Source organism: Bombyx mori, chromosome 22, assembly GCF_030269925.1.
Source record: "Bombyx mori chromosome 22, ASM3026992v2".
In the NCBI taxonomy this organism is placed as follows: Eukaryota; Metazoa; Arthropoda; class Insecta; order Lepidoptera; family Bombycidae; genus Bombyx; species Bombyx mori.
The window spans coordinates 1,571,319-1,595,316 of record NC_085128.1 but is presented as its reverse complement, the minus strand read 5'-3'; the positions used below and the strand labels follow the sequence as shown (position 1 = coordinate 1,595,316).

The following is a 23,998-nucleotide window of genomic DNA, read 5'->3' as shown; positions in this document are numbered from 1 at the left end:
CACACTCTCACAGGGCTCTATGTAAGGATATCACTTCATCACGACACGGTAGGACGTCTTGTGAGTCCGCACGTGTAGGTACCACCACCCTGCCTATTTCTGCCGTGAATCAGTAATGCGTTTCGGTTTAAAGGGTGGGGCAGCCGTTGTAACTGTACTTGAGACTATAATAGTGAAGATCGATTCATGAGTCGGGGCTGTTTCACTGCAAGTTTTGCTATCATTGTTCGGAGTTTGGCACAGTAGGCATCTTCCGTTATTGCTTGACCAGATCGGAGAATGCTATAGTGAATCACGCCATGCTGAGACCACGAAACAGTTATACACTACCTTTTTATTACGGTTATCTTAAAGAATCCACTTTTCATCACATGTCACACAATTCGATCCAATATTCCTACATTTCTGAATGGATTCAAAAAGGCAACAAAAGTTTCAACAAGCGTTTCTTTCTGCAGATCAGTCAAATCATGAGGCACCCATTTTTCATATTTTTTATTTTATTGGTTGACGCAAATGAGTCAACATTTTTGGTAAGGTACCGTTAAGCCATGCCGCTAATTCCTGGGTAGCTTGGCTCGGATCGGCTTCCGCCATCTCTTTCAATTCATTGTTATTCACATATGTGGGCGATCTTTCTTCTACGTGGTTCGTTTTTCAAATCGAAATTTCCATCACGAAATCGTTTAAGCCAAAATTGCACGGTGCGTTCATTAGCAGCAGTTCCTTGTCCAAACGCACCATTGATATTGCGAGCTGTTTCTGCAGCGTTAGTTCCGCGTCGGAACTCGTATTCAAAAATCACTCGAGTTTCCGAAGTATCCATCCTTCTTGTCTACGCTGAATAAAAAAAACCACTGAAAGTCGAATATATGCACATTTTTAAAAGAAAAACCTCATAGGTACCATTTGAAAAAAGTTTCACTCGAAAATCCCAAACCATGAAGGTTCTATGTCAATTCGAAGCGCCTATCTACATATTAATACGTGAAGTAAAAACTTTGTACCCCTTTTACGAAAATTGCGCGGACGGAGGAGTATGAAATTTCAAACACTTATAGAGAATATAGAGAAGAAGTGCAGGCTGCTAATGTTTTTTTTTTTAAATAATGTATAAAAGATACATTAAATCAATAAAGAAAACATTACACACACTGCCATGTATTTGATACACACGCATATGTATATTATTATTATACTCTTTGTTTATTGTCAAACTTTAGTTATTGCTTAAAGTCTGTGGTCAAATTGAAAATAGGTTTATATTGTTTTCTTTGTCTATAGTGTAGTCTGGGCGAAATCTGTGATTATAGTAGTAGTCTTTGACAATATAACCATAATAATGTTCAAACTTATCATCATCATCATCATCATCATCAGCCTTTATCTGCCCACTGCTGGACATAGGCCTTCCCCAATGCTTCAAACTTATAATTTCACTTAATTATAGTCGAATTTCGACCACTGCGGGACCACTAGTTACAATAAAAAGGCAAATTTCAGACTTTAACCCCTATTATTACTCACGAATAACAAAACGCGGTAAAGGTTGATTTTAGACGGACATTTATTTTGTACGTAACATAGACTTAGTACAATCATAGCCAATAGTAGAATGGCGTTAGTTGTATTTCAATGACATACAAAACAATATTTTAATACTACCAATCATTGAAATAAACTCAATATATATACAAAATACAGTTAACTATGAATGTGAAAGAGAGTGTTAACTATGAATGTGGAAGGATTTAGAGGAAGAGGTAGACCTAAGAAGAAATTGATGGATTGTGTGAAAGACGATATGGGTAGGAGGGGAGTGAGCGAAGAAATGGTATATGATAGAAGAGTATGGAAGGAGAAAACATGTTGCGCCGACCCCAGGTGACTGGGAGAAGGGCAGGATAATGATGATGATGATGATGATGATATATACAAAATACAAAATATATACAAAAAACAATATTTTTCTTATATTCAAAGTCACATCCTCAGTCAAAAACATTTGTTCCATTTACAAATTAAAAATACAATTTGCATTTGTTTCTTTTGCCTAACTCCTACCGAAAATTATAATGCTTAATTAACACTAGGCAAACTTTTTGTAAGAATATCCGCAGATATACATGAGGTATTCAAATAAACAATTTTAACAAAGTTACTTGCTAAGTACAGCTTCAACTTCGACAAAGGGATGATGTTCCGACCCTACAATAAAACGGTACGCGACCGTGCTGCCTTCATATTAGGACGCCTCTATCCCATGATTCGCAAGCGAAGTAACTTGTCCCTTCATAATACGGTGACACTCTACAAAAGTCTCTCTCTTTTTATTGTCGTAGTGGCCGAAAGAATAAGACATCCAGTGCATTCGTGTTGAAGCGATGCACCGGTGTTCGAATCCCAGGCAGGTACCAATTTTTCTAATGAAATACGTACTCAACAAATGTTCACGATTGATTTCCGCGGTGAAGGAATAACATCGTGTAATAAAAATGAAACCCGCAAAATTATAATTTACGTAATTACTGGCGGTAGGATTTCTTGTGAGCACGGGTAGGTACCACCGCCCCGCCTATTTTCTGCCGTGAAGCAGTAATGCGTTTCGGTTCGAAGGGTGGGGCAGCCGTTGTAACTGTACTTGAGACCTTAGAACTTATATCTCAAGGTGGGTGGCGCATTTACGTTGTAAATGTCTATGGGCTCCAGTAACCACTTAACACCAGGTAGGCTGTGAGCTCGTCCACCCATCAAAGAGATAAAAAAAAAAAAACTTGCATACGCCCCGTCATGGCCAATGCAAGCGTAGTGTTCGCTCACACGGCCCGCACCAACTTGACACCCCTTCAAGTTATTGAATCCCGTTTTTGCAGAATAGCCGTCGGAACACCATGGTTGCTAAGGGACGTGGATCTTCATGATGACCTGGAGCTTGACTCAGTTAGTAAGTAAATACAGTCGGCATCATTGCGCCATTTCGAGAAGGCGGCACGACGTGAAAACTCTCTTGTCGTGGCCGCCGGAAATTATATACCCGATCTTGTGAACCGAATGGTAAACATTCAACGTCGCCCTAAACACGTCATTACGAATCCTTCCGATCCATTAACGGTGCCTTTAGGTACGATAAGCACCGGTCACCGTCCTTGTCGAACCCGTCGCTTGCGACGAAGGGCTCAATAAGTGAATTAACCCATAGACATAGCCTAGTGAGTTTCTCGCCGGATCTTCTCAGTGGGTCGCGTTTCCGATCCGATGGTAGATTCTGCGAAGCACTGCTCTTGCTAAGGCAAGTGTTAGCAATACTCTCGGTTTGAGCCTTGTGAGCTCACCTACGCGTCAAGGAGAGGCTGAAATAGAGCATAGGTAGGGAAAAAATGAATTTCGTTGATTGCATTAAATTTTACAGAAAATCTATTAAAAATTCATTAATTTTCCGTCCGTACCTAGTAGTAATTGATTTACCAGTCAGGTAAAACAATTTACCAATTAAATCGCATTTAATTTAAATTACACGATTTTCGTTCAAAATACAGTTAAACTAATAAATACACCTTAAGCAGCTAAGTATGTGACGTATGTTTTGTACGACATGAACATCGTGCCGACAATGAGTACCGATTGTTATCGGCCGGATCTTCTCAGTGGGTCGCTTTTCCGATCCGGTGGTAGATTTTGCGAAGCACTGCTCTTGCTAGGGCCAGCGTTAGCAACGCCTCCTGGTTTGAGCCCCGAGAGCTCACTTACACGTTAGGGTTACGCTGACATAGCCCCTCAAGACTATCAGCTAGGACTATCAGGTAGGAAAATCAAAAAGTTAATCAGTAGACTATTTGTCATTTCTTTTACAACTTCTAGTACCTAAGTAAGCAAGTTCGCAACTTACACTACTTTACTTAAGATCAAGGTTGAGGAGTTAGAAATGGGGAGTAGAGAAACAGATGAAATTGCGACCCCTATGAGACTAACAGTTATTACAAAACATCGTTGTACAGGGTAGGCTAATTCAAATCACAGTAGTTGGAACGAAGTTCCTTATCGCGCGTTGTGAAAGGGGGCTAGACGGAAAAAATTCTTACGAAAAGTTGTCACGACACTTTTTAGATCCGTCATTCTGACGAATCAACGTGTAGGCGCTTATCGCGTGACATTGCTCGTATCCGATTGGTCCGCGTAATGAGTACAGTTTCTCGAGATAGCGTTTCAACAATAGTAATTTAGTTCATAGTATTGTTTTTTTCTTCTTCATAATGCCGTAATTTATTATTACAACTTAAAAAAAAAAAAATACAATTCCTTCACTAATTAATCGAAAGGAACTTCGTTCCATCCGGGTATCCCTTGACACCTCTGAAGTTTTTTTTTTCTACACCCTGTATGTTTCCATTCAGTGAACACAGTTAAAAATAACATAATTACCTTGCAAAACGCAAGTATCCTGTTTTGTTTTGTAAATAAAACGCATAGTTTTAGAAGCAAACGTGATCTTAATCTACGCTATAATATAATTTATGCAATTAAGGGTCGATTCGACCAAACAAGAGTAAATCTTATTCTTAGAATAACTCGTCAGTTAATCGAGAGTAAATCAATTTTACGTTTTACCAACTACAATTCTAAGAATAGTGGGCCTATTCGGGAATTGTTACTATACCGCCGTTTCGCACGGAATAACGGAGCTATTCCTAGAATAAAGTAATGGCGTCTGTCAGTCCAACATCTGATTTCTGTCATTTCATAAATATTTATTCTGTTTTAATTTCAAGTCAACGCAATGCACTAAATGATTATTAATAGTCTGAATGCAACGTTTAAACGAAAAAAGATAAAACCACACGACAAAACTTGACAATTCCCTCAAACAAACAAGAAATAAAAATAATACGTTTGACAGCTGGATATCTTACACAACAGCTACTTTTTCACACTAAAATACGGCAAAATCGAGTTGACGATTTGTATGCTCTTACACTATGCCGTTGAACAACAACATTTATTTGCCGGATTTTATTTTTGTTCACCATTCACTCTGCTATTCGCGTATTGTTATTCCTAGCGCAAGTATACGTGGAAAAACGACTATGAATTTACTCGAGATTAAAATCATGGAATAGGTTATTCCTCGTATAGTTACTCGAGTTTAAATTTAAGTTTGGTCGAATCCGCCCTAAATTATCTTAATTTTATTTTACTTAATTTTATAAGATATTTATGACCTTAAACTCGTATTTAATTAAAGTGGTCATTGAAATGTTTTCTACGTGTGTATTAAGAATGCAAGTTTGTTGGGAATCCCAAATTCTGACTCGATTCAGAAAGTCATACTATGTGTTCATACTGGTATTATAAGTCCGCACCTTTCTGCTGCTAATAAAGCAGCACCCACGTTCTAATATCTATCGACTCAAACAACCCTCTTCGAAACAAAGGGCCGAACCTCCTACGAAGATTCTGTGCCTCATGCGGCGCCTGGGTATATGGGACACGACGCCTCCAATGACCCCCCTAATACCGTGAGTGCAATAAGTTCGTCTATCCACCTAAAAATAGCATTGGATAGCATAAATGCATGGAAAGTCCAATACTACCCAGTGCGTCATACTTTTTTTTTTCCTACCTAAACTGATGGTCTTGAGAGACCATATCAGCGTCGCCGAGCGTGTAAGTGAGCTCACGAGGCTCAAACCTGACGTTGTTGCTAACACGAACCCTAGCAAGAGTCGTGCTTCGCAGAATCTACCACCGGATCGGAAACGCGACCCACTGAGAAGATCCGGCGAGAAACTCAGTGGGCTGTTTCTGTGGGTTAATTTACTCGCCGAGCCCTTCATCGCGACGGGTTCGACGAGAACGATGACCGGTGCTTGGGGTATCTAAAAGCATCGTTAGTGGATCGGGAGGATCCGAAATGACGTGGACGTCACACAATGGCAGCGTTGACCTTGTATATTAACTATCTAAACGTTCACGTATGTGCGTCATTTACTTTATTTTTCATACTTCCTTAATAAGAAGAAATGAAGACATTTTATCACTTAGTTTATAGTTTCGAATTCAACAATAGTTTCGAATTTAATTGCTTGGAGAAGGGGAGGGGAATCGGTAGATAAGTTATTAACGCAGTTATTAAAAGAACGACTGTCATGAAAATGTTGCTTGATTAATATTTTATTTACCAAATTCCCATTGAATATTTGCTTTAAAATTCTAAAAATAACCAACCAAGGACGTTTATAAATTTCCATCATTTATTTATTTTTATGCCACGAAATCCTCTCTTAACGTTTTAGTAACTATAACAGGATATTTGGTATGGATTTGGTGATGTCCCAACAATGACCATGCTTAATTTGATCGAAAAAATTCTATAACGTTCATGGCGCGGGTAAAATATTACATATTATAACAACAAGGTAAACCTAGGTAATATTTGAGCCATCACAAAAAAAAAAACAACAAAACAAAACAACAAAAACAATATTACCACTGCGTTCGTCCACAGTCCATATCCAGATGTGGTAACCATTCACTATCAGATGGATGCAAATCAAGATATGGTAGCCATTCACTATGCTCGTCGGCCCACAAAGCAAATATAAAATATAAAAAATCCGATTGTATTATGCTCTTCACCTATAAGACTTCCTCAGGGGGCGCATGGCAGTCGATAGGAAACTTCTCCTCGTTTAGCTCTCAATGCCCATTCATGCTGGTTAAGCAATAAGGTCTTTGGGCCAACCGGATTCCTTCCATCCCAAGCTAAGCAGAATCATAAATTGATTTTTAGTCCTAGTTGGATGGATCGGACATAATGTCGAAGACTCATACGAACTTATTTACTTCGGTCTCTCTGTTTCAATCCGGAACTGACGGATAGGTTCGCGGTAGAAATAAGAAAGATCGTGGTACGTATTCGTGAGGGCTCTCAATAAGCTGGACCTTGCCGTTTACGCAATAGTGTTACAGTATTACTATTCCTTCGATGTAATTACATCAAAGCGTAGCGTTTCCACGAAAGCAAATACTTTTTTTAAACTAAGAATTACTTAGTCTGGCTATAAGTAATGTTACAATTAAAAATAAACAAAATATTACATTTGAATTTGGAATCTGTCATTTTTATATGATTGCTCATTGAGTTTTCTCATTTTGGCGCCAAAACATTGTACAATGTTTTGCGATATTAAAATGGAGTGGGGTGATAAAGAGAACCGAATCGCTGTGATTGCATTAAACAAAGTAGGTATGGAGCCAAATGCAATTTTTAAAACTCTCCATACGCTTGGTATTAGTAAAATGTTTGTGTACCGGGCTATTAATAGGTGCAATAAGACCTCCTCTGTTAGTGACAGAAAAAGATCTGGCCGTCCACGTAGCGTTCGTACGAAAAAGGTGGTCAAAGCAGTAAGAGAAAGAATTCGAAAAAATCCTGTCCGAAAGCAAAATATTTTATCTCGGGAGATGAAGATAGCACCTAGAACCATGTCGCGTATTTTAAAAGATGACTTAGGACTTGCAGCCTATAAAAGACGTACTGGTCATTTCTTAACTGATAATTTAAAAGAGAATAGGGTGGTAAAATCGAAACAACTACTGAAGCGGTACGCAAAGGGAGGTCATAGAAAAATTTTGTTTACGGATGAGATTTTTTTTACAATTGAGCAATTGAGCTCACAACTGAGCTCTAAGGAACCTTCCCAATTAGTCGACAGAGTGCAACGTGGGCACTATCTGACTTCAGTGATGGTTTGGTGGGGTATTAGCTATGAAGGAGTGACTGAGCCATACTTTTGTGAAAAAGGTATCAAAAAATCGTCACAAGTGTATCAAGATACCATTCTTGAGAAGGTAGTGAAGCCCGTTAACAACACCATGTTCAATAATCAAGAATGGTCCTTCCAGCAAGACTCGGCGCCAGGTCATAAAGCTCGGTCTACGCAGTCTTGGTTGGAAACGAAGGTTTCGGACTTCATCAGAGCTGAAGACTGGCCATGATCTAGTCCCGATCTTAATCCGCTGGATTATGATTTATGGTCAGTTTTAGAGAGTACGGCTTGCTCTAAACGTCATGTTAATTTGGAGTCCCTAAAACAATCCGTACGATTGGCAGTGAAAAATTTTCCCATGGAAAGAGTGCGTGCTTCTATTGATAACTGGCCTCAACGTTTAAAGGACTGTATTGCAGCCAATGGAGACCACTTCGAATAAGCTTTTAATACTTTAATTTTTTATATATTTATGTATTAAACTAAAACACTGTAAAAGTAATAAATGTTATTTGCAATAGATTTATTTTTTATTTTTAATTGTAACATTATTTATGACCAGACTAAGTATATTCTTAAACTAGCTGACCCGGCAGACTTCTTAGTGCCTCAATCGATAAATAAAAGATCTAAACTTTTGTATAAAATAAACAAAAACAAACAAAAGGAATCCATCCGATAGGGGGCACATCAAAGGAAAAATAAAATTGTTATTTTTATTTAATTCCGAACATTTTCATATTTACCTAACCTTTTAAACCTTCTCTGGACCTCCACAAATAATTAAAGACTAAAATTAGCGAAATCGGTCCAGCCGTTCTCGAGTTTTAGCGAGACTAACGAACAGCAATTCATTTTTATATATATAGATTATCAACATACAGATTACAATAACCAGTTTTGTTAAAGCTTAATGGTCACACAAAGTTATATTAGGATGTGAGAATGAATATCTGTTTTCAGTAACAGCTTATTTTGTACGGAGAAGGACGTGTCGGCAAAAAAAATATGATTATTTTTGTTTTTTTATCTCTATTCGCCGTTACAGTTAATTGCATATTTTATGATTCTTACACGGGTAATGTTATTAGTAAAGATGAAGTGAAACAACACGACAAAGCGAATAACACTTTGTAAGTTTTTTCTTCTACATATTTAAATAAGTTGATCATTGATCTCGTGATTAATTAGTATAATTTTATTTGATTATGCTATTTTTAAAACGTTTTTTGTAACTATGTTAAGACGTCCGGTGTATTCGTGTTGAGCGATGCACTGGTGTTCGAATCCCGCAGGCGGGTACAAATTTTTCTAATAAAATACACACTTAACAAATGTTCACGATTGACTTTCACGCTAAAGGAATAACACCGTGTAATAAAAATCAAACCCGCAAAATTCTAATTTGCGTAATTACTGGTGGTAGGACTTCTTGTGAGTCCGCACAGGTAGGTACCACCACCTTGCCTGTTTCTCAAGTGAAGCAGTAATGGGTTTCTATTTGAAGGGTGGGGCAGCCGTTGTAACTACCTAGTCTTGCCATAAATACTGAGACAAAGGAAAAAAGATTCTATTGCAAATAACATTTATTACTTCTACAGTGTGTTAGTTTAATACACAAATATAAAACAATTTAAAGTATTAAAAGCTTATGCGAAGTGGTCTCCATTGGCTGCAATACAGTCCTTTAAACGTTGAGGCCAGTTATCAATAGATGCACGCACTCTTTCCATGGGAAAAATTTTCACTGCCAATCGTACGGATTGTTTTAGGGACTCCAAATTATCATGACGTTTAGAGCAAGCCGTACTCTCTGAAACTGACCATAAATCATAACCCAGCGGATTAAGATCGGGACTACACGACGGCCAGTCTTCAGCTCTGATGAAGTCCGAAACGTTCGTTTCCAACCAAGACTGCGTAGACCGAACTTTATGACCTGGCACCGAGTCTTGCTGGAAGGACCATTCTTGATTATTGAACATGGTGTTGTTAAGGGGCTTCACTACCTTCTCAAGGATGGTATCTTGATACACTTGTGTAGATGTTTTGGTACCTTTTTCACAAAAGTATGGCTCAGTCACTCCTTCATAGATACCCCACCAAACCATCACTGAAGTCGGATAGTGCCCACGTTGCACTCTGTCGACCGATTGGGAAGGTTCCTTAGAGCTCAGTTGTGAGCTCAATTGCTCAATTGTAAAAAAATTCTCATCCGTAAACAAAATTTTTCTATTTCTACAACTACTGAAGCGGTACGCAAAGGGAGACCTCCCTTTGCGTACCGCTTCAGTAGTTGTTTCGATTTTACCACCCTATTCTCTTTTAAATTATCAGTTAAGAAATGACCAGTACGTCTTTTATAGGCTGCAAGTCCTAAGTCATCTTTTAAAATACGCGACATGGTTCTAGGTGCTATCTTCATCTCCCGAGATAAAATATTTTGCTTTCGGACAGGATTTTTTCGAATTCTTTCTCTTACTGCTTTGACCACCTTTTTCGTACGAACGCTACGTGGACGGCCAGATCTTTTTCTGTCACTAACAGAGGAGGTCTTATTGCACCTATTAATAGCCCGGTACACAAACATTTTACTAATACCAAGCGTATGGAGAGTTTTAAAAATTGCATTTGGTTCCATACCTAGGTACTTTGTGTAATGCAATCACAGCGACTCGGTTCTATTTATCACCCCACTCCAATTTAATATCGCAAAATATTGTACAATGTATTGGCGCCAAAATGAGAACTTAATAAGCAATCATATTAAAATGACAGATTCCAAATTCAAAGGTAATATTTTGTTTATTTTTAATTGTAACAGTATTTATGGCCAGACTAAGTATATTTTAAAACCTTAGAACTTATATCTCAAGGTGGGTGACGCATTTACGTCATAGATTCTATGGGCTCCAGTAACCACTTAACACCAGGTGGGCTATGAGCTCGTCCATCCATTTAAGCAATGAAAATATTTATATAAATTACACACACAAATTAATTCATAGCGCCCATATGTAATTCTGCTACTTTAACGCCAACTTTATCAACCATAGTATTATGTATTATTTAGTTGGTGTGTCGGAGAGTTCGAACCTTGTGACCCGAACGAAGGCCGACGGGTTGATGGCTCCTGCAATAATCTCCAACACCCAACCAGAGGCGCCAGTCATACTCCATTCGTCAGAGTCCTACCAGCTGTTTACGATAAAGGTCATTCCAAAACACGTCATTACGGATCTTCCCGATCCATTAACAGTGCTTTTAGGTATCACAAGCACCGGTCGCTTGCGACGAAAGGTTCGACGAGCGAATTAACCCATAGATACAGCCCATTGAGTTTCGATTCGTGGGTCGCGTTTCCGATCCGGTGGTAGATTCTGCGAAGCACTGCTCTTGCTAGGGTCAGTGTTAGCATCACTCCGGTTTGGGCCCCGTGAGCTCACCTACTAGCTAAGGTTACGCTGAAATAGCAAGGTATCAGCAAGGTATCAAGGGTATCAGCTTAGGTAGGAAAAAAAAAACGTGGTAATGAAATAGGGTAAACTGTATTATAAAGCTCAAGAGTTTCTTTGTTTGAACGCGCTAATCTCAGGAACAACTGGTCTGATTTGGAAAATTCTGTCAGTATTAGATAGCCCATTTATTGAGGAAGGCTTACAGGCTATATAATATCACGGTAAGGTAATTACAAGTGGAGCACCAATAAAGAATGTTTCAAAATAGTGGTTTAAATAGCTCCTTAATATTCTATAATTCAAGAATATTTTCACTTTCTACGTAAATGAAGTGGGGGTAAAATATTGCGTTATGCCAAAGTAACTATTCCACGCGGACGGAGTTGTGACTCCGTGCGCGTGGAAAAGGCGAAAGCTAGTTTCATAATAATACATATAAGTGATTATAAAGGTTTATATGCATCATAACTTGAATGCTTCTACCCACCTGGAGATATGAGGTCGAAATCCTCAATGTATCGTGTAACGGCTATGCCAAGCGTCAAATCGGAACCCGTGATGGATCAGGACAGAAACGACCAGGATAGTGGAACCTTCCTGTTTTGCCTAACTATGCTACTAGCTTCGACGTGTTATCCTAGCTTCATCGGACGTGCATGCGGGCTCTGACGGCTTTTCTAAAACAGGCCCTAGCAAGGGCATCAAGACGATCGAAATCGCCACTCACGGAGAATATCCGGCGATACTAATTCATTTGTAAAAAGCTTATTTATCAACAGATTTTGAACCGAAAACGGCGAAATCCGGAAATGCTATGCCCACTCCAAGGTATTTAAGAACCAATCTGTGGAGTGTGGGCAAGGTTTCCAGCCAATTGTTTACTCAACTAGCGATTCATGATTTCGTTTTCATGTCTGCTGATGTAGTGTCTCTTCATGATACAGGTAATCATGTATATACATAACTATGTACTTATTAACTTATAAGTTGGTTAGATTCATGATCCGCTATGGTAAATCCTCTTCAAACCAAATCGCCATAAAAAATGTATGTATTGTAGTTTAAAAACCGTTTTAAATCCTATTTGTACTGGGTTAAGCTGGGTGTGATACTGGTTAAAGTATTAGAGTGATCTTATAATATTATTGTATTGAAGGCAACATTTTCAAGTTAATTAGACGTAATAAAGTCGAAGAAAATGACTTTCAAGGGTTCAGTTAAATATGTACAAACAATCATACAAACATTTGGGGGTTGATGCTTCCCGCTTCCGTAGGTTTAACCCGCGATTCCCTACAAGTAACCCCTGGGTGGTGCTAAACGGGAGCCGAAAACACAATCGGTGGTAGGACCTTGTCCGACTGGCTGGCGACCACCCTCCAACTAGAGTCTGCCGCCAAATAGCCTAGCTGTGTTCCGGCATGTGGGTTGGAGAGCCAGTTCTATTCCTTTCCTTTCCTCGTCCTTGTTGGGGGTGAGTCTTGGTGATACTTGGAACATGCAGAGCAAACGTGCGCGCAAGTCCGCGGGGCGTGGGTTGCTGACGGGGGTATAGGGAGACCCAGTGAAACGGTGCCTGCCGCCGCCCGCCGGTCAGTAGGGGACCTGAACCTGGGTGTCACAACTAAACTCCGCCCCAGGAAGCTGTCCCGCCAACGGGTGTAAAATTCTGCCATGCGGTCGTCGTGCCGGAGTCGGAGACCGGAGTGGATCCCGGCGATCGTATGCAGGGTGGACTGGGGGCCCTTCCATGCCCTGCGTCAGCTTCTCGCGCAACCCCGGATCGAGTGTTCATTGTGCCCTGCGCTTTATTCAGGTATTGCCTTGATCTCACCTCTAGCATCCTACCTCTCCAAATCCTTACTCTCCAACTAAAATTATGAAAGTCGACAAAAGAAAAAGAGTTTTTTCGGCGGATCCCCATTCCACGTTTAATGTGGATTTCAGCAATGTCAGGGGCCTACACAGTAACCTTGACGCCGTACATCACCACCTTGAGACGGCGCAGCCTGCCCTCTTTTTCCTGACTGAGACGCAGATATCTGCCCCAGACGATACGTCGTACCTCGGATACCCCGGCTACGTATTGGAGCACACCTTCCTGCGTAAAGCCGGGGTGTGCGTGTTTATCCGGGAGGATGTCTGCTGTCGTCGGCTTCGGGGCCTCGAGCAACGGGACCTGTCCCTCTTGTGGCTACGCGTGGACTATGGGGGCTGCACCCGAGTCTACGCTTGCCTGTACAGGTCTCACAGCAGTGATGCGGGGTCAGCTCTGTTTGAGCATGTACAAGAGGGGACTGACCGCGTGCTTGAGCAGTACCCATCTGCGGAGGTGGTGGTCCTTGGTGACTTTAACGCTCATCACCAGGAGTGGTTGGGGTCCAGAACCACTGACCTCCCGGGTCGGGCTGCCTACGATTTCGCCTTGTCCTACGGCCTCTCACAACTGGTGACACAGCCCACCCGTGTCCCAGACATTGAGGGGCACGAGCCTTCTTTGTTGGACCTTCTGCTGACTACTCACCCAGCTGGATACAGTGTGGTGGTCGACGCTCCACTTGGATCGTCTGATCACTGCCTTATCCGTGCTGCCATACCACTCTCTCGTCCTAGTCGTCGAACGACGACCGGGTTTCGAAGAGTTTGGCGGTACAGGTCAGCAGACTGGGATGGAATGCGTGAATTTTACGCATCCTACCCATGGGGGCGGCTCTGCTTTTCCTCCGATGATCCTGACGTCTGTGCGGACCGACTTAAAGACGTGGTGCTTCAGGGAATGGAATTATTCATTCCTTCTTCTGAGGTGCCCGTTGGGGGTCGCAGCAAACCCTGGTATAATAAAGCCAGTAGGGATGCTGCACGCCTCAAGCGGTCTGCATACGTGGCATTTAATGTTGCTAGGAGATGCCGGGATCCTGATATCTCGGAGAAAAGGCGGAAATTTAACGCCGCCTCTAGGTCCTATAAGAGGGCTATTGCCAAGGCGAAGTCGGAGCACGTTGCCAGAATTGGCGAGCGACTGAATAGCTATCCCTCTGGGAGCCGTGCTTTCTGGTCGCTGGCTAAGGCTGCAGAAGGTAACTTCTGCAGGTCAAGCCTTCCACCACTGCGTAAGTCCAATGACAGTCTGGCTCATAGTGCGAAGGAGAAGGCTGACCTTCTGGTCAAGCTCTTTGCCTCATACTCGACTTTGGATGACGGGGGAGCCACGCCGCCCAACATCTCCCGGTGTGACAGCTCCATGCCTGAGATTCGCATCACACAGCGTGCGGTCAGGCAGGAGCTTCGGCTTCTTGATGTCCATAAGTCGAGTGGGCCAGATTGCATCCCCGCAGTGGTTCTAAAAACATGCGCCCCTGAATTGACACCCGCGCTAACGCGTCTATATCGCCTCTCGTACAATACCAACAGGGTTCCGTCTTCATGGAAGACTGCTCATGTCCACCCTATCCCCAAGAAGGGTGACCGGTCGGACCCCTCGAATTACAGACCTATCGCGATAACTTCCTTGCTTTCCAAGGTGATGGAGCGAATCATAAACATCCAACTTCTTAAGTATCTTGAGGATCGCCAGCTGATCAGTGACCGGCAGTACGGTTTCCGTCATGGTCGCTCAGCTGGCGATCTTCTTGTATACCTTACACACAGGTGGGCTGAAGCCTTGGAAAGCAAGGGCGAGGCTCTCGCTGTGAGCCTTGACATCGCGAAGGCCTTTGACAGGGTCTGGCATAGGGCACTTCTATCGAAGCTTCCAGCATACGGGATCCCTGAGGGACTCTGCAAGTGGATCACTAGCTTTTTGGATGGACGGAGCATCGCAGTTGTCGTCGACGGCTGCTGCTCCGATACCATGACCATCAACGCTGGTGTTCCACAAGGTTCGGTGCTCTCCCCCACGCTTTTCATACTGCATATCAATGACATGCTATCTATTGATGGCATGCATTGCTATGCGGATGACAGCACGGGGGATGCGCGATATATCGGCCATCAGAGTCTCTCTCGAAGCGTTATACACGAGAGGCGATTAAAACTTGTGTCTGAAGTGGAGAACTCTCTGGGGCGGGTCTCCAAGTGGGGTGAACTGAATTCAGTTCAGTTCAACCCATTGAAGACACAGGTTTGCGCGTTCACTGCGAAGAAGGACCCTTTTGTCATGGCGCCGGAATTTCAAGGAGTATCCCTGCAGCTTTCCGCGAGTATCGGGATTCTGGGGGTCGATATTTCGAGCGATGTCCAGTTTCGGAGTCATTTGGAAGGTAAAGCCAAATTGGCCTCTAAAATGTTGGGAGTTCTCAACAGAGCGAAGCGGTATTTCACGCCTGGACAGAGACTTGCGCTTTATAAAGCGCAGGTCCGACCTCGCGTGGAGTACTGCTCTCACCTCTGGGCCGGGGCTCCCAAATACCAGCTACTTCCATTTGACTCCATACAGAAACGGGCTGTTCGGATGGTCGATAGTCCTGCGCTCGCGGATCGCTTGGAACCTCTGGGTCTACGGAGGGACTTCGGTTCTCTCTGTGTTTTATACCGCATGGTCCATGGGGAATGCTCTGAGGAATTATTCGAGATGATTCCCTCATCTCCTTTCTATCATCGCACCTCCCGCCATCGGAGCAGAGTTCATCCATATTATCTGGAACCGCTGCGTTCATCGACAGTGCGTTTCCAAAGATCTTTTTTGCCACGTACCATCCGGCTTTGGAATGAACTCCCCTCCACGGTGTTTTCCGAGCGCTATGACATGTCCTTCTTCAAACGAGGCTTGCGGAGAGTTCTTTATGGTAGGCAGCGGCTTGGCTCTGCCCCTGGCATTGCTGACGTCCATGAGCGACGGTGACCACTTACCATCAGGTGGGCCGTATGCTCGTCTGCCTACAAAGGCAATAAAAAAAAAAAAAAAAAAAAAAACATACCGAGCCAATAAAATCAAGTTAAAAATGATATCAATATCCGGAAAAGTATAAAAGCAAATTTGAAGTTAGCATTGGTAATTAGTTCTAGACCACACTTATATTAAATTCGTTTCTTGTTTTTTAAGATCGGTAGTCGAGCTCACGGATCACATGTTGTTAAGTGATTACTCCAGCCTACAAATGGTACTAACAATTTCGAAACATGAGATGGGAATGTCAATTTTAAGGTGTACTTGCTGCACTGCTATTTAGTATCCCACTCTCGCAAAAACGCAATAGTGAAAATAAAGCGAGAATAATGTTCACAACTATCCAGTATAATTTTATCTGAAATTCTAATGTTCAACAGTAAAATATATTATATGGAAGCCATATTGCTGTACGGCCAAAGGAAAAACTGATAGAGATTGCGTACAGAATAAAATACCTGATGATGATCCGGTGCACCGCTTCTCAGACATCAGGTGTCTGAACATGACGCGACCGGAGTCTTTCCAATCCACTGGCTGTGTGAAAAATGGAACAGTTCCAGAAAGGGTATGTAATGGACACGAGATATACTCCTTACTCAACGAGATACACTGTCAGAAATAACATCCGAGCGAGTATTTAGTCACCTATACTACGGGACACACTTTTTTGTTTACATGGATGAATGAGCTCACGTCCACCTGGAGTTAAGTTATTGGAGACCATAGACATAAAAACATAAATCATCCTCACCATTCATATCTCACCCTTCGATTCGAAACGCATTACTGTTTCACGACAGAAATATGCAGGATAGTGGTTACCCGTGCGGACTTACAAGACGTTCTACCACCAACCAGTATTTACGCAAATCATTATTTTTGCGGATTTAATTTTCATCACACGATGTTACTCCTTCACCGTGAAAGTAATTCCGCAACATTTGCTAAGTTCGTATTTCATTAGAAAAAAATTGTACCTGCCTGCGGGATCCGAACACTGGCACAGCCGGCAAACGGTCGATACGAATGCACCGGGCGTCTTATCTTTTAGGCCACGACGGCTTTATATTTGTGATCTTTTGCACCTAACTTTATTTGTGACCTTATGCATGCGATAAAGGCACTACTTAAAAGACATTTATTTTCTATATCATACACAGAGATTAAAACATATACATCCATGAAACCTATTTAGTGAGACAAAAATGACATCAAATTAACACAACACAAAACAACACAACTCAACACACAACATAACACACAACATAACACAACACACAACACAACACAACATAACACAAAATAACACAACACAACACAACATAACATAACATAACATATCATTCTTATATATCTTACTTACTTATCTAGCTGTTACAAGTAAAGCTTACATTTAAAATACATTGAAGGTAAAATATCAAACACCTTTTTCGTGACAGATCACATCATCGACACCTCTGCTGGACCTTTCGATGTTATATGGAAGCGATCTGAAATCGCTTTTGGCAAAAGGAAGACTATTCAAAGGAGGCTTACTGAAGTATGAGATTTCGAATGGAAGAATCTGGCCTCCAAGCACCAAATCTCAAATTAACCTTTGCTTATTAAACGACAAGCCTAGAGAAACAAGATGTCATGCAACACGTAAGTGTCATTCTGGCATCAGCACACAGTAATGTATCGATCAATCGATATTTAGCCACGTTTCACGTCACACGATGTTGCTATGTTTTAGCGAAATAAACTGTGAATGTTTTTATTTTTTATTTTTAGCTATAAAACGTTAATGAAATTTACAAACACGAAAGGCAATTTGAATAATGTTAATGTCTCTGTCGCATTAAAAAATATTTATTCATCGAAAGCCGAATATTATTATAGTGAATTTTGCTACTTAGTTTTCTAGTTGAGTTTGTTGACCTGATATCTTTGATAAACACGAAATTTAGCGGTCAAAGTCGTCAATTCATTCGGAATTATCCTCATTCCAGTTTACTAGACAATCATTCGCTTTTCAACAGATCTTGTCTCATATATTATGGCCATTATGATAAAAAAAATATTATATATTTCCGAGACGTTTGATGTTTGTGTGTGAGTAAATGTTAGAATCACTTCACGCAAGGGCGGATCCAGCTTTGGCGCCAGGAGGGGGTCACATAGTCAAATTTAGATGCGTTCGTTCCCAAACGTTTGCCATTATACAAAGTTATTATATTATATTAAATTAATTATATATTAAAGGTATGTTGTAGTAACATAAAATCTGTATGGTGACAAAATATATAAATAAAATCATTATATTCAATTAGTGGTCCACCTAAGTCCTGGAACCAGCTCAGGGGGTGGTCATGACCCCCATGACCCCCCCCTTGGATCCGCCATTGACTTCACGACATGAAATGTTATGAATACTATAATTAAAAAAAGAAATAGTATTGCTAAAAGATTTCAAGTATGGCTTATCAAAAATCATCCCTAAAGCAACAACTCTCCAAAACTTCAACTACATCAAGGTAAATAATCAAGAGCCAAACATGAACGAACAAAAAAACTATTGAATCGACCGTTTTATATTATATCAGTTTAATTTTTAAATTTACGCAATAATGAAAGCATAGTAATCAAAATTTACTAGTGTACTGTCTCGATCTGCTACACTAGGTGATTTAACAACTTTTCCTCGTTGAGACACAGATAATTTAGAGAACTTTAATAATAACCCTTCGACGTGCCACGGTTTTATGAATCATACTCTTTTTCGACAGCCGAAGACGGTAGCAATACACTTGCTAGTGTCAATATAATGGCTGTTTGGTTTTGGAGGTACCACAATATCATCGCGGAACAATTGGCAAAGATCAACCCGTGTTGGGATGACAATACGCTTTTTAATACGGCGAGAGACATAAATATCGCTGTAGCTCTACAGATATATTTTTATGAGCTGTTACCTCTTTTCTTGGGTAAGGATGATAAAATACCTTTCTTTATTGGATTTTTTAGTTTTACATTTTTAAGCAGTGTGGTAGGTTACATTGCTTAAGCTGTACTTAAATACTTCTGATTATAATTACCACCATGCCCAAGACCACTAACGTCTATATGTTTATTATTGCTCTATAGGAGCCTAGGATCTCAAGATTTACCTGTTTTTATGATATTATTTAGGCTGATAAACTTCACAACAGGATTTTTACCGCTGCTTTTGAGACATGGGGACGTAATCTTAGTTGTCATGTTTCACAACAGAAAGTGACGCTTTTGTTGGTTTCATAAAATACTCAAGTGAAAAAAAAAATCAAACATGTTTGTCTATTGTTGTATATTATAAAATATACCTAAAATTAATCCTTTAGGCGTGAAATACAAAAATATACTCCTTCTGTGTTAACTTTTTGCTTGATGACACATTTACAATATTCACAAACAGTGTACCTTATGACCTCACGTCTGAGTCTGGCATTCCATTTTGATGTCTATGGGCTCCAGTGAACACACTGTATTTGAGTCAAAATATACTGATAAATTTTTTTCCAGGTCGTGAAAATTTGGTCAGAGATGGTGTATTATCGCCTTCATTTGGATACAGAGATGCGTACAATCCTGAAATACTACCACAAGTTTCGCTCGAGTACCCGTTCGTCTTGCGATGGCTCCACAGCGTCCAGGAAGGCACCCTTAAGTCTGTTTACTTCTTTTTATTTCTCCTTCTTCTTTGTCTCCACCTTACCCCATTAGGGTGGGGTCGCCAAGTTGAATTTTTCTATTCCATTCTCCTCTATCAGCCGTCGTCTCAACACTCACTCCCCTTTCTCTCATATCGTCATTCGCACACTCCATCGATGTCTTCTTCGGTTAACTTCTTCCCCCTTTACCTTGCACTAGCATTTCCATACATCTCCCAGTCACATGCATCTCCTCTCTACGCATCACATGTCCATACCACGCTAACCGTCTGCTCTTTAATTTATCAATCACTGAGGCTACTTTTACACTTCCTCTGATATACCTTTAGTTTTTATTTTTTAGTTTTTATTTTTATTTGATAATACTAATCTCAATTTAATAATTCTTTAAATGTGCACATATTATTAGATGTTTTAATAAACATTTTGAATTATTTCGATTATTAAATTGAAATTGAAATAGTTTCGTTAGAAAGAAGCTGTGTTAATGGTTGCTCTGCATTTGTTTTTAATAAAAAGTATCAAAATTACTTGAATATCAATCATATTAATCACACACCTTAAGATACTAACAATAAAATTAGTTCCAACGAAATATTCCAGACTGACAGATTAACAGTAAAACTAATTACTATCTGATACTAACATTTTGTTGTTGACTTAAATACTACAAGTTCTACTGACATGGAGATTAACCCACCATTTGAACTTAAATTTACTTAAATTTATTTTAATTTGATAATTTTCAGAATGTACGACACAAAGGGATATTATCTCAAGCAGTATCCGATAGTGAACCTCACTTTGAGAACAGGCTTCTTCGATGTGGACAATAACATAGATTATATAACACAAGGAGCTTTCAGACAAGGCAGTGCTAATATTGACCATACAGCTGATCCTGATGTATGTATGCTTAAACGAATTATCTGGTTTGTTTTTTTTGTTCTTTTCGGTACAATATTTGCCGATAAACAAGTCTTTAAACATAGCTCAGGACCAAATGCATTAATACTAAATCGTTCCACAGATTCAAGAACTTCACTCAGATTAAAATTTCCTCTCTTCCCTCCGATGATAGATATTGCAGAAGACGAAGTCTCTTGAGATTAATTTATGTTATTTTATATTATTATTTTCAGATCGTTGATATCGGCTTGGGTCCTCACCAAAGAGCGTCAGATCTGATGACAAACGACATCTCCAAGAACAGATATTTTGGGTTCCAGCCTTACGTTAAATACCACGAATTTTGCTTCGGTAAAACGATCAAAAAATGGGGAGACCTGGAAGGAGTCATTGACCCCGAGGTCGGTAGCATATATTACATATTTTGATTTTTTTATGATGCAAGGAAGGAACTATAATTCATTAAAAAACTATTCTTTCTCGATTAGCCAGTAACTAGTTTGAGAGCGAGTTTGAATAAATGTCGTCTTCTCGCATTAAAACTGTATAATCTCAAAACTTAATAATTTTTTACAGGAGAGTGTTTTAAAGAATTTACATGTAATATTTTTAATGTTAATCATCATTGCAACATTAATTTTTTATTTCTTACCAGCTACATTATCTGTCTTTTAAAGAAAGATAAAATTATGTATTAATTCTGTTAATACTAGTCAAAATAAGTAGGGAAACAAAAAAAAACGAAAACTACGCTCTTTTGACAGTATTTATGAGAAAAATACTGGTGATACCAAATGATTCCGCATATTAACTCAATTTCGAATATTTTTGGAAATTGTACACTTTTAATGCGAAAAGTATGTGTTTTAGTCGATTAATGTTTTTGTTTTTGATAGTAGACAATTTTAACACGAGCTTATTCTCAGGTATTTAGACTCTAAAGTCCGATATCTTACCTAGAACACATTCAATTAAAGAAAAAATATCTGTTTTGGAATCTCCAACGAACTTGACGATAAATTTGTGTTTTAGAGGATCGAAATACTCAAAGATTTGTACGAAGATGTTGAAGACATGGACCTCTTGGCCGGTATTTGGGTTGAGAGGCGCATTAAAGGTGGTTTCGTGCCGCCAACCTTCTACTGCTTGGTAGTGGAACAGCTAGTCCGCAATATTGTATCTGATAGACATTGGTACGAGAGCTCGGAAAGACCCAACGCCTTTAGTTTACGTAAGTATCTATAATTTGATAGCCTCCCAAAAGCCACAACCAACCAATAAAACGAACAGAAGTGTACGACTAAGAAGAAGAATTATTTAATATTAGACATGTCCCCATGTGTTCTCGTGTGAAAACCGCGTACGGAAAGATGTAGCGTTTGCAAGTCTTCCACAAGGTTAACCACCGCTCTTTGAGGGTCGCGGGTATCAACTGGATGCAGTAAACACGGGATCAGTCTTTGTACTGTATCCCGCGGTTGTCCCGCATTAAATTGTAATTGTAACTTTCATTCCAGAACAACTTTTCGAAATAAGGAAAGCTAGTATAGCTCGAATCCTTTGTGACGTTGGCGATAAGGTCACCGAAATACAGCCTCAAGCGTTCCTCAGACCGCATTCAAGGTATGCATAATTTCGTGTAATGTTAGCTTTTTAGAAAAATATTCCATTTGCAATTACAACGGTATTTCGGATTCGAAATAATTCGTAAATCGTCCTGGCGTAAAGCATAAAAGGCCCGGTGTACTTGAATTGAGCAATGCGACTGTGCCACTATTCAAATCCCACAGACGGATGCCATTTTGTCTAATTAAAGACGTACCTCACACATGTTCATGAATTATTTCCATGACGGAAAAAATTAAAATCCACAAATTATTTATTACTTTCATTTATGCTAGACCGTAGTAGAAGAACATATTGGTAGGTACCACGATACTGGTAATTTCTGTCGTGGATCAGTCATGCGTTCCAGTTTGGCGAGTGGCATACCCGTTACACAGTATAAGGGTAGCGCCCCCTAGGCCTCGGGGTCCCCTCGGGGTCGCCCCGGGGACCTCACAGGAGGTTTGGCCCATGACCCGAAAAGGGCTCATAGACTTGAAATATAGACCTCACGCCTCGTGGTTGGCGGCATTTACGTCGTGTTTCCTATGGGCTCCGGTAATCACTAAATACTAGGTGGCCGTGAGCTCGTATATACATATATACAAAAAAATAAAAAAATACATACTGTTGCATTGTTTTTTCGTTTTTCATCTCTTCTCGACAGCTTATCGCCAAGATCATTCCTAGTTGTCAAGATGAGTGAAGCTCACTGCACGTCTGGTGTTAATTGTTTACCGGAGCCTATTGACATAAACAATTCAAACGGCATCAGTTACTTTGAGACATGATTTCTAAGTTTCAGTTTTATAGTACAACGGCTGCCCTGCTCATCAAACCTTCAATTCTAATATTCTCGCAATGTTTTTTTAATAAACGAAGTTTTGTTAATAAACGACCGTAGGGTTTTAATTGTTTTCTGTACCAAATGGTACCAAATGGTACATAAATATGAGGCGAAAAGTAACTATGTACTCTGCTATCAGCGACTTCTTATATTTTTATTTCAGAAACAGAATAAGTCGCTGCGAGATTATTCCCAGCATCGATTTCGCAGCCTGGAAGGACTTCAAATGCAATGAACAGTACACCTGGCAATTAGTGAATGAATAGAACATATTTCTACTCACTAAGACTTATGTTAAGGAATTCTATCCTCAAATTATAAGTTACTTATTACACATGATTTAGTAATAGAACTATGTATACTGACAGAATATTTTTTACAATTAAATTAAATTATTCGTCGAAAATATTATTAACTGTATTATAGTTTTAGGTAATGTGGTGACGGGCTGACATTTGTTTTAATTGATTACGGGAGTCCATAGACATCAACATTGACACACCGAAAGCATAAGCGGCCAGAATATTACTCATAAATAAACGTTGATTATAATTATTGGGTATGTGTTTTATTCTCTTTTACATTTACACTTACAGTAAAACAAGACTAATACAATACCTTTATACTAGTCAGGTCATAAGTATTGTCACACAGTAAAAACTTTTCTTTTAGAATGCTGGCCACAAAAAAGTTTATTGAATTCGAATTTCGAATTGTTCATGAAAATAAAAATGTATACTTTTAGAATTTTACTGATTTTTAAATATGGAGTGGACGCTTAAAGAAGACCGTGTTGCAGCTATTGCGTTGCATCGTTGCGGTTACGCGCCAATTAA

The 23,998-nt window shown here is 40.0% G+C and overlaps 1 protein-coding gene across 1 annotated transcript; it reads left to right on the top strand.

Annotated features, from left to right (window-relative positions):
- The first annotated feature begins 8,721 nt into the window (after window positions 1-8,721).
- Window positions 8,722-23,717, top strand: LOC119630268 (peroxidase). Its single transcript, XM_038019074.2, has 12 exons — window positions 8,722-8,899; window positions 10,840-10,979; window positions 12,004-12,168; window positions 16,490-16,677; window positions 17,552-17,756; window positions 18,881-19,078; window positions 19,653-19,797; window positions 20,551-20,707; window positions 20,944-21,111; window positions 21,743-21,941; window positions 22,228-22,333; window positions 23,326-23,717. Exons 1-12 carry the CDS (start codon window positions 8,775-8,777, stop codon window positions 23,426-23,428), a joined length of 1,899 nt encoding a protein of 632 aa, XP_037875002.2. The 5' UTR covers window positions 8,722-8,774; the 3' UTR covers window positions 23,429-23,717.
- Window positions 23,718-23,998: the final 281 nt, after the last annotated feature.